The 16,984-nt window shown below is 53.2% G+C and overlaps 2 protein-coding genes across 2 annotated transcripts; both read right to left on the bottom strand.

The window, feature by feature from the left end:
- Nucleotides 1–3,905: 3,905 nt before the first annotated feature.
- On the bottom strand, nucleotides 3,906–5,601 carry B0T23DRAFT_47306 (galactose mutarotase-like protein). The gene is made up of 4 exons (XM_062841319.1): nucleotides 5,116–5,601; nucleotides 4,725–5,051; nucleotides 4,127–4,655; nucleotides 3,906–4,066 (listed from the first exon to the last, which is right to left on the bottom strand). Exons 1-4 carry the CDS (start codon nucleotides 5,342–5,344, stop codon nucleotides 3,979–3,981), a joined length of 1,173 nt encoding a protein of 390 aa, XP_062688326.1. The 5' UTR covers nucleotides 5,345–5,601; the 3' UTR covers nucleotides 3,906–3,978.
- A 1,084-nt stretch (nucleotides 5,602–6,685) lies between these two features.
- B0T23DRAFT_47260 (uncharacterized protein) lies at nucleotides 6,686–15,404 on the bottom strand. The gene is made up of 4 exons (XM_062841318.1): nucleotides 14,082–15,404; nucleotides 13,667–14,022; nucleotides 11,377–13,607; nucleotides 6,686–11,320 (listed from the first exon to the last, which is right to left on the bottom strand). The coding sequence occupies exons 1-4, from the start codon at nucleotides 15,061–15,063 to the stop codon at nucleotides 7,183–7,185; spliced, it is 7,707 nt and encodes a 2,568-aa protein (XP_062688325.1). The 5' UTR covers nucleotides 15,064–15,404; the 3' UTR covers nucleotides 6,686–7,182.
- Nucleotides 15,405–16,984: the final 1,580 nt, after the last annotated feature.

The raw sequence follows: 16,984 nt of genomic DNA, 5'->3' as shown, positions 1-16,984 counted from the left end.
ACCTGGAGGGAAGGAGAGGCCCAGGAGATGGATCCTCGGGAGGACTTGGTGGTTTAATATAACAAGGCGGAGGAGGTGTCTTTCCATGTCGTGCGACTCAGATCCGTCTCAACGGAAAAGGCCTCTTTTGGATGGCATCCCGCCACCCTTCCGTGTCTATCAACCATCTCCCGCTCACAAGGGCTATGGTATCAACGGGAGAAGGTAGGTAGGTTAGGTTGTATCGACTGGCACCGCAATGTCTCGCCCAGTCGTCCATCTAAGGAAAGATGTGCGAAGTCGGACCTGGGGTCGAGACCTCGGTCGCTCTTGTCGATAACTGGCTACAGAGCTGCGTTGATGAGCTGCCAATTTGGGAAGGCGCTTGTTACCTACCTTGACTTACACCAAATCCTCAGTGGCGTTATGGGCCAGACAAGGAAGGCAAGGGTGAGTTAGTTACTGATTCGCAGTACATACAGTGTGTACTTTCCATACCAAGACCTCTACTACTACCACTGACCTGGGACGGGAACAAGAGACAAACTGCGGCAACCGACAGCAAGGAGAGATTGGCGTGTTTTCTCTTTCCTATACTTTGATAGAATGCATCAATTGGATCAGTGTCGGCTGGGAACACATGCAGTGTCTCTCGTTATTACTCGGATCTCAGCCTGTGAACACAACCGACTCGGAGTCTGGGTGTTAGTGTTAGTGTGGGCTGTTAGAGGTAGGGACAGCACTAGCTCCGCAGTCCACATGTCAGTGTTCACCCGGCCACAGTCCACAAGCGCTTCAGCCGCCCCCCTTCCATGTTAACCAGTTGCAGACGCCTTCATTCTTTCAGCATCTGTTTCTGGTCGTTCGTTCATCTTAAGCCAGGGTACCTGACGGCCTGGGTGTGGTAAGACTGGAGTGACTGTGTGGGAGATGGCCAGGTCCACACGGTATTGCATGCCAAGATAGCTTAATTCACGTACCACCCACCCACCCACTGCTTGGTGACGACCTTCTCTTTCCAGAAGAACTGGCGACGGAAGGCAATCACAGACAGGAATGGCGACCTCCCCCCGGCGGTTGTTGTGGGATGGATCAAAGCTGGGGGTGGGATTACATGGGCGACCAATTTCACTGGTCAGGGGTACGGCGCTGGGGAATCCAACCAACGTTAAGACACAGCTGCGAGACAGGCCAAATTCACTAGCAAGGACTGGAGGCTGCTCCTGCACATGCAGTGGGTGCAGTGGTGTACCAGTTGACCGGAGGAAAGAGCCGTCGGCGTCCCTCCCCAATCATCATCATCATTATCATCGTCATCATCATTGTTCCTTCCTGTCTTTGCATCGCTGTAGATAGGTATGTTCAGGTATTGCCCCTCCTTCCTCTGAAAATTCATCCTCGCCGACCCGACACCATCATCATAGCAAACGGCAGCCGATCGGTTATCGCAGTGACTTGGAAACACCCCGAGAACAAACCCACTCAGTGGACCAGCGGGGGATAACCGCCCGGGTGACGGAATGTCCGAATTGCCTTCCAATACCTCAACCTGCTGGCTCTCAGGCTTTCCGTTTGGCAATGGCAAAGGCGATATTGTCCCGCACCAATGATCATGATGTGAAGCACAACTTCTCTTTGCGGACTCGACTGTTACACACTGCGCTTCAGCGGCGCAAAGGGGATCCCTACCTCGGGCGCCGATATCCGTAGCAGCCAAGAGCCAAGGGTTGGAACAAATCAAGTATGAATTGAAAACTACGAGACTACGTAGTGGCCGATACACCAAGTCAAACCTAGGGCCGGATTGGGATTTGGTTTGAGGCAAAATGCGCATATTGGGGAAATCATACTTTTGAAATGAGAAGAGAGCGCAATTTTTACTAATGTCAGAGGGTTTCTCTAGGCCCTGGACGTTCATACTTAGCACCTAAATACCCCACCATTTTCTCTACAACTGGGTACCCGCTTAATGATTCTGTCGACCTTTAGACATGAAAACCTTCAAGTTATGGAAATCTGTACTTCGATTCATTGGGTTTGCAAGTCAAATCTTGACTCCGACTCAGCCAAGTCTGGGGTCGACTCACGTGGATTTGATTTGGGTAAATTTGACTCATTCCTCCTGACCCTGACAAGACCTTCGACCCTCTGAATCCCCTCATACTATGGACCTAGCGCCATGCAGCCCATCTTTGTTCTACCCGATTGGGACCAGAATCATGATATTATTGGTGTCCTTTTCCTCCAACAGGAAGGGGCATCATCACAATCGCCGTCGGCCAAGGAGCGGAATGGAACAGCATGGCACATACATAGAGTTGAGTGTCCCTCCCGACACGGTGCCCGCCCAGACGGAATGTCGTCTCCGATCGGCGCCAAGCATCACGATAAGCTCCTCTCGACGTGCGTTACGACATGGGCCCGTCTGGGGTAAATTACCGGATGCGGCAGCTCGATTAGACTCGCTGATTAGCCAAAACACCTGGTCCATGTTTGCTTCACTCTCCCCCTTCCTGATGTTCCTACAAAAGTACCTAGGGCCGGACTGTGGCTACTGAGGTCTAGGCATTATGGTAGGAATTGGGAGCTCTAACTGGCCAGCCGACCACAGGGTTGATACATTCTCGGCGTTGGATAAGAGTCACTTCCATGTCAAATGTGCGAACAACAAGAGGACACCCGACTAACCCATAGGTATGCCCTATATCGCCAGAAGGGGCCGACATCCCACGCTCGGGAATAGCCGAGCAACGACAAGCAACTGTGCCCTGACAAGAAATCGACAAGACCTGTCACATCTGCGCCCAGAGCAATCTATCGCCCGATTTCTGACCTGGCCACCCACCCATTTCGCTGTTATGCCGTTCTGCTACCGTTCGAGGACACCATCATCTGCACGCGGAAGGAATGTGGCAGCGGCGACCAACCTATCGATGTACCGCCGACCCATCATCGGTGACAGCCAGGTTGGCCGACAAGATCACTCAGCTGGGAACCAGGTGTTCTAAATAACTTGTTACTCCTTAATAACCGCGTCAGTTTCGACTCCTCGCTCGTTCGTCTCGAATTGGTCTCCAACCCGACATCCGATAAGAGAAGCGCCGGGTAGCGATAACGTTATACAACCTAAAATGATGTGGTCCGCTTGCGTTTCCGAGTCGCTGTCGCTAATCGTTCGTCTATATTACCTTCCACTTTTGGCCACGAGGGTCGGGTCCCTGTATGTATATTTAACTACCCTAGATTCGCTAGTGTCATGTTCCAACGGTCCTTTGAGCCGAACGATAGGCCGGGGGATCAACTGGATGTGTTAGATTCCATCCAAACCGACTACATACGCGAGCTTAACATTAAGCTTCCAGTTTTGGGGTAGGCTCGGGGGTCTGGAATACCTCTAGGACCGGTCCATCTGGAGTCGCGTGGTCCGACTCACTCGGAGGTATGCGGGGTGCATCACCACCATTCTCTCACTGTGACAGACACAGCTGTGTGATAGCATCATAATGACTAGGGACAGGCCTGCATCAAGTTCCAACTTGCCTCTTGAGAGTTGCAATGGAATCCCGAAGGAATGGAAAGCGCAACCAACAAGCCGACTGAAAGCAGAACACGGCAGCAAGAGTGATGATAAGGATCGGGTTATGTTTTTCGTGCCCGTATCACGACCTGTAGCCTACCCTGAATACTTTCTTCTGGCCCGGAAGTGTGTTCCGTCCGATTTCTTGGCTTCTCGGTTACATACCTATGGACACTATCTTGGCTCATGGGACATATGGCAGTGGGAAGCCTGGCATACGACTTTGGTTGGGGTCGCCACACTACCTACACTAGACTGGTGTATTGTCCCAGAATAACGATTCAACACCATCTCGTCATTGATAAGGCAGCATGATGGTTAGCGTGGAGATTCCAAAGTCTGATTGGGTTTCCCACCACACCTCGACGCCTGCTCAATTGTCTCTTCGCCATCCGCAACGTCGGCCGGCCCGACTGACCTCTTCAGACCAGCCCAAATGTCCACGAGCTTTCCCAGCTGTACTTCTGGCCAGGACCGAGAATCTGCTTGTCGACCCTCCCCCATTCCGGGCTTTACCTTTAGGTCAGCCACCGAAAAAATCTGCTTGTCATTTCCTGAAGGCAAACTCACTGGTTGATACCATCGGGGTAATCCTGAGCCTCAATGGCGACACACGAGCTTCTACCGACGGTTCTGGGCACCGCCGTCCCATTCACCACAAGCTTTTGTGTGCTCTTCAACTGCGCGCTTCCGTCCATCCAATTGCAAGAATACAATACGACACCTGGTTGATCGGTCCGTAGATCGGCCTTGACGCCCGAGAACGGGCTCGTCAGAGAAACGACCACGGCATCCCTCGACGGCTTATCCTCGATCAGCCAATATCCGTTATAACCCTCGCATGCGCCGTTGGCACCGCAGTTGCCTGCAAACCCCGGCTGATCGCGAGCGTGGCCCAGAGCGAGGCCGGAAGCACTGGCAAAGTCGTTGATGGAGCCCGGGGCTGCAGTCAGAATCTTGCCCGTGGGGAGGGCACCTTGGTCGGCCTCAAGGTAGCGCGCTGAGTAGGGCATATACAGGGTGTGATCCCAGATCTTGTCCGTGGCCGGGTTCTTGTAAGCGTCGAGGTTGAAGTAGGTGTGTTGAGTGAGAAGGACAGCTGGGTGGTATTTAGCATGGCAGCTTACAACTACACAGTTAGGGGAGGTGAGTTGCTTTGGTCACTTACGAGTCTTCCTCTCGGGAGAAACAGCATTCATCTTGATGTGCCAGGTGCTCTTGCTCACAGAATAGGTCACGGTGGAGTCGACGCGGCCCAGCATGCCCAGAGACGAGTTGGAAGCATCGGAGATGGCAAAGGTTATGGAAGTGGGCGTGTGTTCGGTGACGTTCCAGAATCGATACGACCAGTTGTTGGTGCCGCTGTGCAAAGTGTTGTTACCGTCGTTCAACTCGGTGTGGTACTCCTCACCGTCGATGGTGTACTTGCCCTTGCCGATACGGTTCGCATAACGACCTGGAATGGCGTTGTACACGGGATGGCCCGGATCCTTGGCTGTCGTCTGCGTCAGTGGATTTTGTTTCGGACTGGGAAAGCTTCGACTCGTCAGATCACGAACGATAATATTCCACATCATCATACCCCAGAACCACGTCGACGTCTTTGCCATTCTTGTCCTTGACAAAGAGGTTGGTGAGAGTGGCGCCGTAGGGGATAAACTGCGCCTTGATCCCCGGAGCCGCGATGGTGTATCTTCCGTCGGGGTCGGGCTTGACGCCCTTGCCCGGACCGCCGAGAACTGTTGTCGCCTCCATGATAACGGCTAAATAGGTGATGATGGATTTCATTGCGTTTCTTCAGACGATGCTCAGAAACCCCATTGCACTGACCGCTTGATAACCGCTTCCACACGAGCATCACACCTTTTCTTTTTGGCTTCCGGCCTCCTCCTTTATACCCCTCTTCATATCGTCCGTTTGCTGCTCCTCATCGTACCCAAACCTAACGGACCCGTCGGAGTCGTATTCAGGCAACCCAAGCCGCGAATCGGGAAACCATTCGGGCTTTTTCATCCGCTCAAAGGCACACATCTTCCCAAACGAACAAAGTCGTGTCCCCCGTACTAACATCCCAGATCTCGAATTTTTCCCCTGTCGTACCCCAGATTGAGAACGTAAAAGGCGGGATGGAAGTCTGGTTCCGCATGTTCCTAATCGGAAGTAGGTAATGAGGGGAAATGGCAAATGTTTAGGTACCTCCCTACCCACGAGACCCTTGGTATTCCCTGAGCCCCTTGATTTGCCTTTTACTTGAGTGAGGGGCAAGGTCCACAGCGTGTGATACACAACGTCGACAGACTGTATGCTAGCAACATTGAAAAAGCTTAAGGGGGGAGGGGCTTCTCATCACAGCCAAGAAGTGGGAAGATGTTTCAAGACCACGAGAGTACCACCTCAAAATGCAGGAGCGTCCTCAAATGAGCGTAATGGGATGGCTATCGTCATTTGTTTTGTCTTTTTTTCGCATATTAAACTGCAGGTTGGATGCAGTTCATGGGCGTGTCTCTCATGCAAAACGAAGTGGTTTTCTGTGGTTTGTCATAAAACTCCTCCTGCTGTACGAACCAAATTTTCCGCCGGCATAAAGAGTGTGGGAGGTTTGGATAGGAGTATATTTGGTTACTCCTCATATCAGCCACGGTGCGCTTTGGTCGAAATTAATCTTGTGCCAGTCACACGGCAGCGAATATATATGACGTACAGAGTGTTTACTAGGAGGTTTGTGTTAAGCTTGTATGGACGACAAGTTCTACCTAGATTGTTGATGCAGCCAACCAATTGACTTGCGATACCTACCTACTCTTACCTTAGAAAAAAAAAACAGAAGATCAGGTCTCCCAACGTCTCCTATTAACATCGACAAGCAAATCCATCCTCCGGAGTCAGCATAGCGTGTTCTTGGTCGATTCTCGAGAAACCTGAGACTTAAAGGCACCTGAGCTTCGTCAATGCCATTGTCGTTGCCACTGATTGAAGCCGAACGGCCCGGTTGGTCTCAAGAGGACGGGCTTCCTCCGGGGCCATATGATGCTCGGCTTTGTTTTCCAAGTTACCTAGTCATAGCGTCGTTGTAGGAACTGGGAATCCTTTCTAAGTGCTCCTTATATTCGCCGGACTAGACCTCAAGGTGTTGATTGCCTGATGTTTGTTCATTAGGGCCTAAAGCGCCGAGAATCCCCAAACAAATTTGCTTTAGCAAGACACGGTTGCTACTCGCTTCTTCACCGAAATGGAACCACTCAAGTTATTTCGGTTTTGTCTATTCCGAGAACTATACTTACAAACTCTTTCCCACTTGTCCTTGTATTCGGAACAAAGTGTTTAGAAATGAGTACGCCATGTCCGACCTATATCCGGCAACCTATGACTGCAAAACCATTGAAACCCTTATCAAGCAAAACGCCGAATCCATGTAGTAGGTTACTGAGGGTATAGTGACCATGACTATCTAGCCAGCTCGTGAGAGCATGTGCAAAAAGATCTAGAAAAAGTGATTCCACTCTAGTACAGTGGGAGAGAAGAGAACAAAGAACAGAAAGTAGAGAGAATGAAAAGAAACCAAGCCGAACTCTCAGAAAATCGAACCATCAAACCAAATCGCACCGGAAAATCCCACCATCCATCGCTCAGAGAAAAATGGAAGACTCCTTCTTTCCTACGTCCTCCCAACTAGCCGACAAGGCGTTATCTTCGTCAGCGTCACCATCAACGCTGGTAGCAGTGCTGGCACTGGAAACCACAGTGGAAGTGCTGACAATCGAAACCACAGTGGTTTCAGTCAAAGTGCTAGCCGAAGCCTCGAGAGATGGAGTGGTGCTCGGAGCCGACTTAACCGAGCCACTAGCAGCCTGCAAAGTCTGAGAGCCAGCGGGGGTCTCCTTCTGTTCAGTAGGAGCAGTAGAATCCTTGGCTGCAGCACCGCGGGCGACCAAAAGATCACTGGCAATTCCCTCGCACAAATGGGCAATGCTGGTAGCGCTGAGGATCTTCATCACCGCAACATCTTGGGCAACCGTCTTCCATATCCAGGAGCGGATTTCGACTGCGATAAGAGAGTCGACACCAAGCTCAGTGACGCTGTTGGCAGGTGTGATTTCGCCCTCGGCAATCTGCAGAAGTGCCTCCAAGCGGCCGATGAAGGCAGGCACGTACACCTTCATCACGTCCTCTTTGGTGGTGGCAGCATCAAGATCCTCGGCAAGAGACTTGATCTGCTGGCCGGTAGAACCAGCGGCGGTTTCGTCCTCCTCGGGGAGGGTATTGTGAGAGAAACGAGGATCGAGCTGCCAGTGCTGATTCGGTGCGTCCATGCGGAATCGGTTCATGCCCGTAGTGATGTCGTAGACGGTGTGCCCCACAGGCTTTCCAGCAGCAATGGCCTCGAGGAACATATGATGAAGATCACGCTCGGAAATGGGCGGGTATCCCTCACGCTCGAGACCGGCGTACAGATCGTCCTTCTCACGGTGCAAGAAGCCAAGGCCGTAGACGACCCCAATGTTCAGAGCCGTGGCCGGCAATCCGCGGCACCGACGAGAAGCGGCAATGCCGTTCATGTACATGTTAGCCGCAGCATAGTTCGATTGACCGGCATGGCCGCCAATGGCAGCGAAAGACGAGGTCATGATGAAGAAGTCCATATCTGGAGAGTCGAAGACCGTGTCGAGATTCCTGGAACCGACCACCTTGGGATTCATGACACGATTCCAAGTCTCGACGGACATCTCGGAGAACACACGGTCGTCAAGAACCATGGCACCGTTGACCACGCCTCCGACAGGCGGCCAGAAATCTTCGGCAAGCTTCGTCTTGAAGGCAATCACCGTGTTGAGGTTGGTAACATCCATCGCCTCGAACTTGACCTTGATGCCGCGAGCATTGAGCTCCTTCTGCCACTGAGGCTGCTCCTTCGGGGGGTTTCGACTGCACAAAACAAGGTGACGAGCACCCTGCTCGATGAAGAGAGAGCAGAGGCTCTGGCCCATGTCGCGAGTGATGCCAACCAGGACATAGGTCCTGTTAGGGCGAAGCATCTTTTCACACACGATAGGCTTAATCATGTGAGCGATAGACCTCTCGGCCTTCCAGTCGAGCATCTGGAAAGCCTCACCAGACACAGCAGAGTCAAGCAACTTCGGCAAAGTGATGGGGTCCAGGATGTCGAAAGAAGGCTCAATGGCATCAAGCAGCATGCTCTTCATGCTGTTGTAAGAAAGCGCCACAGCCTCTTCCCAGAGCCTCTGAACGAATGCCGCATTGGGGTGCGCCGTGAAGTGAGTCGAGATAAGTTTATCCTGGGTGAGATACTCGCAATTCTCAGGCACCGAGTCAACAAGCATGCGAGAGACGTCGTGAGTCTTGGGCAGCATATTGACAATGCAAGCTCCGTCGAGGGGATAGAGGGCCTTGATCTGCCTCGAAGTCGACTGTGAATGAACGAAGGCCATTTCGGGAACAACTCGGCTACTACGCTCATCCGTGGAAGCACCCATAAACCAGATGCCGCGGTTGCTAAAAACTTCCTTGGCGCATTGGAAGAGGAGGCCATCCGGCTCGATGATCATGACAGCCTTGCCATTAGCCATGTCGACAATAGTGAGAGCGTAAATATACCGGCTGAGCAAGCTAAGGTAGAGCGGCTCACAGACGCCGACAGTGCCTTCAGGGAGCGTGCTGAAGATTGTAGAGGCCGTTGAAATGAAGGACTCGTTTGATTTAGAGAGGGCAACTTGAGCCTTGCCAGTCTCGTTGTTGCGGCCAATGCAGATATGACCGGAGCAAATGCCTCCAACGTTGAACACGTTGACAGTGCTGTAGTCCACGTGCATCGCCGATTCGGCATGCGAAGGATAGGATTCGCTCTTCTCGACCCGAGTCTCGTACCGGCCAGAGGCTGAAGCGAGGACCTCAACAACGTCTTCCAGAGTGTTGACTGTATCGGTCACCACGCGGCGAGGCGCATTGACACGCTGATTACCCTCTTTCCACGGGAGAACGCGAGGAACGATCAAGCGGCCACCCTCAACGTGTACCTCGTGCTCACGAACCCAAAGGGGCTCATCATCCTCATTCTTGGGGCCGAGGAAATAAACGATGAAACGAGCAAACATTTTGGACACGGCGCGAACAGCCGGACAGGTATCAATGGTGTCGAGATCGAGCACTTGTATATGCAAGCCAGGGACTTCACCGGTAACCGTTCGAGTGAAGCCAAGCGATGCGGCATGATCGGGGTTGTTGAACCTGGCATTATGGGTAACCCACATGATGAGCATTTGGGGGCGCAGCAAGGACCGAATGGTGTCCATCCGCTCGGCCGTCATATCAGCAAGAATAGGCTGGTCAATATCGCCAAGGATGATGGCTGCGGTGCAAGATGAGAGCAACTCATCATTGTGGATATCCTCCAAGGAGTCGACAGCGGTGATCTTTGCACAGAAAGAGGCAAGTTCCTGGAAAACACCAGAGGAAATGCAAGACGTCCAGACCTTCTTACCACCCACGATCAGAAGATGCTTCACAAGAGGAGTTGCGGTGGCATGATGCAGAGGCCAGAGCAGTTGCTTCTTCCTCTGTGACATTGCCTGTCTTACACTGAGGGTGAATCCAGGATTGAACCACATATCCGAGTTCTTAGCAGTGTTCTCGAATCCGCACTCTTCGATGAGATCAGGCCAGTCAGGAGGTGTGGCGATTCCGTCGTCGCTCGAGGTACGGCCAGCGCAACGAAGCATCCTCTCCTTAAGCGGAGTATGAGATGCATGGACGACAACAAGAAAGCCGCCAGGACGCATCAAATCCCTGATAAGCTGGAGCGCGGAATGAGTCTTCTTGTTGTCGAGGATGGACGTGTTGAGAACCACAAGGTCATAAGGTCCTTCAGCAGATTCAGCATCGCCCTCGAAGTCAACCTCATCAATCATGATCTTCTTGCGAATCCCTTCGGCAAGAGGAGTGCGCTCCTTGAGGTTTGTCTCAGGCTTGCCACCAATGCGGTAGCTAAGGAACGATCCATCGAGTGCTGCCATGATATGCTCGGTCAAGCCCAATTCGGGATCAGTCAGGCCAAGGATATTCATGCGAGGGTACTTGTGAACGATCTGGCGAACAACACGGCCGACCTGCTTCTGGAAATAGGCGAGCTGCTGTGCCTCTTGAACCAAGGTAGGGAGCATGCCCGGGAGGACGTCCGGGAGATTCTCTCCCAGGTGGCGAACGAAGTCGAGAGTCATGAAATAGGGCGAGGAGCGGATGAACTTCTCCAGACTCTGCTCGGTCTCGTTGGGCCAGGAGTTAGACACCAAGCGAGTCTCGGTTTGGTAACCCGCTGGCTCAAGCAGATCCCTGGGCGTCTCCTTGAGGCGTTTGAGCGCAGCACGCTCAACGTAAAACGAGGCAACTCTGGCACAGCTCTCAAAGAGCATGGGGCTCGCGCCATTGAGGGCTTCCGGTGGAGAAGCAACGATCTCATCCTCAGGGTCGAGTTCGTAGACGGTAGTGAGATAAAGCTCCTTATCATTCTCGGGGCGAGTCGATGTGAAGGAGCCAACGGTGAGACCCTCAATTTGAATCTCCAGGTCGCCCTCAGGGTTGAAGATGTTGATCTCAGCTGTGAACGAGGCTGCAGCCGTCTTGGAGAAAGGAACGCCTTTGGTGAGATAGGCATCAACAGCGAGGTTATCATCGCGCGCACCGCTGCGGCAGGTAGCAAGGTTGAACTTGACACGACTCATCACCTTGGGAAGAAACGAAGTCCATAGGGACCTATGAAAGCGGTTAGTAAAATGGTAAATGATTAACAAACAGAAGAGATAACTTACCCGTCACCAGGAGAAGAAACAGTGAGGAACGCAGTCTGCAAGCAGCTGTCCAGCGTGGCAGGGCTGATGTCCAAGCCAGTCTGGTCATCTGCATGGAACCTCTTCACATTCCCAGAAGAAAAATTGTAGCGACGCTCAATGGCCGTCAATCCCTTGAACGGTCCGTTGTAATCCAAACCTGTACCCGCCATCATCTTGTAGAACGCCTCGGGTTGGGCAGTGAGTGTCTCAGCGCGCTGCGCGGGACGATGGCTAAGTGCATTGGGAGACTTCTCTCCGAGGACAATATGAAGCTGTCCACTGAAATTCAGCTTCATGTCAATAGTGCCATCAGCAGGCGCCGAGGTCAGCGTGAATAAGGCCTCGATAGTGGAGGCATCCTTGGGAGAATTGGACACCACCAAAGAGAAGAGGGTCTCAACACCGGGAGACTCAGGCTCGAGCGTAATGCCAGCCATAAACTTCAAGTCGCGCAGCTCGACAACAGAAGCGGCGCGGTTGCCCAAGAGGACGCGTGCAGCATCCAAAACCATGATACAGTATGCTGAAGCCGGAAGCAGCGCCTGTCCTTGGAACTTGTGGCCCTGGGCCCATGGAAGCTTGGCGTACTTCATAATGTTGCGCCATCTGAGCTCATGCTCGTTGTCGTCCCTGGTACGAATGCCAAGAAGCTCATGAGGTTTGTGAGTCCTGAAGTGATACTGGCGAGAAATGCGTGACTCGCGGTAGTAGGTATGCGAGTGGTCCCAAGGATAATTCGGACCCTGATGGAAACGAAGGTGAGCCAATTCAGGATTGACTGAGCTCTGAACAAACTTCTCAATCCATGATGATGATGAGCCAAAGTTGGACCACATCCAGCCCAAGAAGTCCGCAAAAGCAATGCGATCGTCGAGCTTCCTGTCAAGAAGACCAGAGTAGATAATGGCCTCTCCCGATTTGGCCTTCATGGTCTGAATGACGGGGCCGCGCAGGGCAGCGTGAGGTCCAACCTCGATGGCACAGTCAAAGGGACCTTGTCCTTCCAGAGCAGTGCTGACAGCCTCAAAGAAAAGGACTGCATTGACCATGTTGTCGCGCCAGTAGGAGGACGCGAGCTCTTCGGAAGTGGGCTCACCATGACCGTAGACGCTGGACACCCAGGTGGTGCCGTTGCCGTCCTGCAATGGAGCTATGTTGCAAGCCTTGAGGGCCTCAATGTACTCAGTAGCAGGGCGCACCATGTGAGGCGAGTGATAGGCTGTGTCGACCTGGAGCATCCTCGCAAACTTCTTCTCGTCTACAAGGTGATCATGGACCTTTTGCACGATGTCAAGGTCGCCTGACAAGGTGACACTGCTGGGTCCGTTGCTGGCCGCAACGCAAACGCGGTTGGCGAACTGAGGCAGGGCGCAGAGCTCTTCGGCTTCTGCCTTCGTCAAACCTGCAGCCATCATGCCACCCAGACTGCCCTGAGCACCGCTGGCGAGGTGAGCGTATTTTCCGCGATAATACGAGATGAGAATCGAATCGCGAGCTGACAGTTTGCCCGCCGCGTAAGCCGCAGCAATTTCGCCGGATGAATGACCGACAACGGTGTGGAAATTAATGCCCAAGTGAGCGAGAAGATCGATGAGGGCGAGCTGGACCGCGGTGCAGAGAGGCTGGGAGATGGCCGCCTTCCCAACTCTAGAGAGACTTGCGTCGGCCATGATCTCCTGTTCAAGGAACCACGAGGGCGGATGAGGGCAGGCCTGAAGGACCTGGTCGAGGTTGCGAATGGACTGAGCATAAACATTGTTGCTCTGCAGTAGACCACGAGACATGGTGGCCCACTGAGCACCTTGGCCGGTAAAGATACCCAGGATCTTGGGGACATCGGTCTCGGGGCGAGCGCGGACACTGATTGTAGCTGCTTTGCCAGCATCGGCCTTTGCAATCAAGGTGTCAAGACCCTTCATGATGTCGGACAATGAAGATCCGGTAACGGCAGTGCGGTAAGGGAAAGCGGTGCGGTTCTTGTACGCATTCCAAGCAGCCTCCTCAAGAGGCAACGCCACCTGCTGCGCGAGGTAATCGCGATAGCACTTCGCAACAGCGCCCATAGACCTGGGCGAGCTGGCGGAAAGGACCAGGGGCAGACGAATCTGGCCATCAGCCGAGAGGGAGCCCGAATCGATGAGCTTGGGCGTGATAAGGGTCGGAGCAAAGACCTTGGCGACCGGGTCATGGATCTCCGGAACGTACATCTCCTACAGAACCATTAGAATCAGATCAGGCAGCAAGACAACCGAAGATTTGTGACACTTACGCAAATTGCAGTCGAGTTGGTTCCTCCGAATCCGAAGGAATTAACAGTGGCACGTCTGGGCTGTCCAGCCGCGACAGAAGGCCAGGCAAGGGCCTTGGTGGGCACATGAAGGTGCGAGTAATACTTAGCGACAGCTGGCTGAAGTCTGTTGAAGTGCAAGTTAGGAGGCACAGTGCCATTGATCATGGCATGAACCACCTTGAAGAGACCGGCCAATCCGGCGGCACCTTCGGTGTGACCGATGACAGTCTTGACAGAGCCCACAAGCAGCTTTGACACTTCGGCCGTGTCTTGGCTCGAAGTGCTGACGTTACGGCCGAAAAAGGCATCCTCAATCGCTCTAGCCTCATTGGGATCTGCGGAAAACTATGAGCTGATTTGATCGAATGGAGAGATGAAGGGGAAGAAAACTTACCACCAGCAGCAGTGCCGGTACCATGAGCCTCGAAGAATTGGCAACGATCAATGGGGTCTCTGGCGTTCAAGCCCGAGCGACGATAGGTGTCTTGGATGAGGGCGGACTGTGCCTCCCAGTTGGGCATCGTGATGCCCTTGCTGCGGCCGTCAGAGTTGACACCGGTCTCGCGAATGATGGCCTCAATACGATCGCCGTCGGCCAAAGCCTTGCTAAGAGGCTTGATGAAGATCGCGGCGACACCCTCGCCACGTGCATAACCATCAGCGCGATCGTCCCACATGTGGCAGCGGCCAGTGGGACTGAGCATGTGCAAGCTCGACTCGACGACGAACTGCTCAGGGGTGAGAATCAAGTTGACGCCTGAAACACATGCCATCTCAGCCTCACCCGAGCGGAGAGAGAGGACGGCCTGGTGAAGAGCGACCAAACTGGAAGAGCAGGCAGTGTCAATGGTCATAGAAGGACCATGGAAGTTGAAGAAGTACGACACGCGGTTCGAAATAATGGAGCGAGCATTGCCAGTGGCGTAGTACTGGCTGACGGAAAGATCATCGCGCTGAGAAAGGGTGTCGTAATCGGCAGTCATCACACCAGCGAAGACGGCGACCTTCTTGCCAGAGTAATCCTGGAGGGTGTAGCCAGCGGACTCGAGAGCCTCGTACACTACCTCTAGCAGCATGCGCTGTTGGGGATCAATAGCCTCAGCCTCCTTCGGGGTGATGTTGAAGAAGCCGGCATCGAAGAGGCGATGGTCCTGTTCGATGAAGTAGGCCTTGGCCGAATTGGTAGTGCCGTGATACTCGCCATCGGGGTGGTAGAAGCCCTCGACGTTAAACCGATTCTTGGGGACTTCGCGCGTAAGATCCTTGGGATCCTTCAGAAGCTCCCACAGCTTGGCGGGGGATGTGGCTTCGCCCGTAAAGCGGCAGCTGCTGCCCACGATGGCGATGGGCTCAGACAACGGAATCTTGTAAGACATTATGATTGTTGTGAGGTTCTTGTATTTCCAAGGAGGAATGGTAGGGCGAGAGAAATTAGATATCTAGTACTGGACCGAACGCCGAAAAGCAAGAGAACAGAAGAAAAGTCGTTCCTCAGGTCGTAAGTCGTGAGTCGTCGTTCTCGCAGAGAAGGCGCAGGTATGTACGTGGTACCGAAAGAAAATGCTGGTAAGCAAGAAGACGGAGAAAGCCAATGCCGAAATGCTCTGCTAAGTGGCAGAGGAGGAGTTGTCTCGAAAGGAAGGGTGGGTTGTTTTTGTGTGGTATTTGTATGAAGAAGAAGAGGGTGGAAGTCGGGTTGGAAGAGAGCGAAGTCCAGGCACGACTGGAGGGGTACTAGTAGAAATCGTTTTCGCCGGGCATTGAGTGAAGGGCGAGTGGGCAGAAGGAAGGCGGTGACCACCACGGTAGTGAAGGTCGATTTCGATGGTGGGTGCCAAACCTGCGGGCCAGAACCGGAACCCAGAGCCGCAAAGATACAATTCACTCCCACTGGCAACCCGAGGAAGAAGGTTCGTCAGCTGTCGCGGCCAAAGGACAAGCGCCGCCCGTTCGTTGCCAGGTTCCCTACCCGTTGCAGAACGGCGGTGGGCGATGGCAAGTCGCGTCGGTTAGTTGTTGGCGGTTGTTGCCCGGTGGTGAAATCCACTCCACCGGGAATCAACAACGTGCCGCCGTTTGCGGGAGGTAACGTGAAGTGACTTCCAGCAATTGAGGCTCCGCCTGGGTTAAGGAGAGCGGCAACTCCATTGACCCACCGTCATTCACTCGGAGCATGCGACTTTCTTCCTTCAGTTTCCAGCCATAACGGTATTCCAAAGGTTGCCGCATTGCTGCACAGTTCAACACTGCAACCGCATCCACTCGACTGAGGAACGGGGAAGCGCCTAGTTGCTACACTTGTTGTCCCTCGGGTGGTGTTTCGGGGCCGACTGCCATTTCTGAATATTCTTTTACTTATTCCTCCTCCTGAAAGAAAACTCAATATTCTTCGTCATGTCTGCGCAACGAAGAGCTCTGCCAGCATCAGAGTGCGTTCATGACAGTAAGAAACACAGTCAATGCCATCCCCACACTTACTCGCGTTCTATCGCAGGATTTTCCGGTGCAACCGCTATCGAGACGATCAGCTTGAATCTTGTTTGTTCTCTCATGGGACCAAGTGTTCCTCGAAGAAGTGCTTGACGTAGAGGAGATATACACCCATTGAGGTTTCGCCATCTCATGATGAGGCTCACTGGTCATTTTCTAGTTGTTCCATCAACAGTATTATCAAGTCGAGAAGATGTCGACTTGGGGTCCATCGATTATCCAACAGGAAGGCAGATGGTCGGTAGCCAGCTGTCTCTGCCTCCTGTGGTGGTCCTCTAGGGGCCTAGGGGTCCTTCAAAGAGTATCTCTAGGTACGTGAGAGTGGTGTTGCCTCGAAGTCAGCTCGGTTGACCCGGTATTGCGCCAATCCCTGTCGCTCGCTGGCGCGGCACGTAATCGCATCGGCACAAGGAAATGCTGGCCAAAGCGAGCCAGTCCAAGGTGGTACGAGTGCCTTTCTTTAGAGGAGAGACGACAGTCGGTCGTCCAAGTCTGGAAAGGTGCCCCGCTTGTCAATCTTGCATTAGCCAAGGTACCCAATTGCAACCATTAGAAAGGGGTGACGAAAATCATCTTGGTGACACTGCTCTGGCTAACAAGACGCCACCATGTGTAGAAGCAAGTCAGGCGCACCACGAAGCACCTCACAAGCCTAGGGCTAATGAAAGATTGGTACAGCCACAGAAAGAATCCGATGGAGATGGTGGCCTGAAGGCGGGGCAGTTGTGGAAGGTAGTCGAGATGGGACAAAGGGCAGGTGAACCCTCCGAAGGTGCGCCGGTATCAAGTTGAGCCCCGAAGCTTCTC

The sequence above is a fragment of the Neurospora hispaniola genome (genome assembly GCF_033458365.1).
Source record: "Neurospora hispaniola strain FGSC 10403 chromosome Unknown B0T23scaffold_10, whole genome shotgun sequence".
In the NCBI taxonomy this organism is placed as follows: Eukaryota; Fungi; Ascomycota; class Sordariomycetes; order Sordariales; family Sordariaceae; genus Neurospora; species Neurospora hispaniola.
Note: the sequence above shows the minus strand (reverse complement) of the source record. Positions and strands in the feature narration are given on the sequence as shown.

What these genes read in the sequence shown, in the direction of transcription:
- B0T23DRAFT_47306 (XM_062841319.1), bottom strand. Translation starts at nt 5,344, where the DNA reads ATGAAATCCATCATCACCTATTTAGCCGTTATCATGGAGGCGACAACA. An exon ending in TGATGATGTGGAATATTATC is followed by an intron (nt 5,052 to 5,115) that starts GTTCGTGATCTG and finishes CGCAGACGACAG; the next exon opens with CCAAGGATCCGGGCCATCCC. An exon ending in TACCCCGATGGTATCAACCA is followed by an intron (nt 4,067 to 4,126) that starts GTGAGTTTGCCT and finishes CTAAAGGTAAAG; the next exon opens with CCCGGAATGGGGGAGGGTCG.
- B0T23DRAFT_47260 (XM_062841318.1), bottom strand. Translation starts at nt 15,063, where the DNA reads ATGTCTTACAAGATTCCGTTGTCTGAGCCCATCGCCATCGTGGGCAGC. An exon ending in CCAACTCGACTGCAATTTGC is followed by an intron (nt 13,608 to 13,666) that starts GTAAGTGTCACA and finishes ATGGTTCTGTAG; the next exon opens with GAGATGTACGTTCCGGAGAT. An exon ending in GTTTCTTCTCCTGGTGACGG is followed by an intron (nt 11,321 to 11,376) that starts GTAAGTTATCTC and finishes CCGCTTTCATAG; the next exon opens with GTCCCTATGGACTTCGTTTC.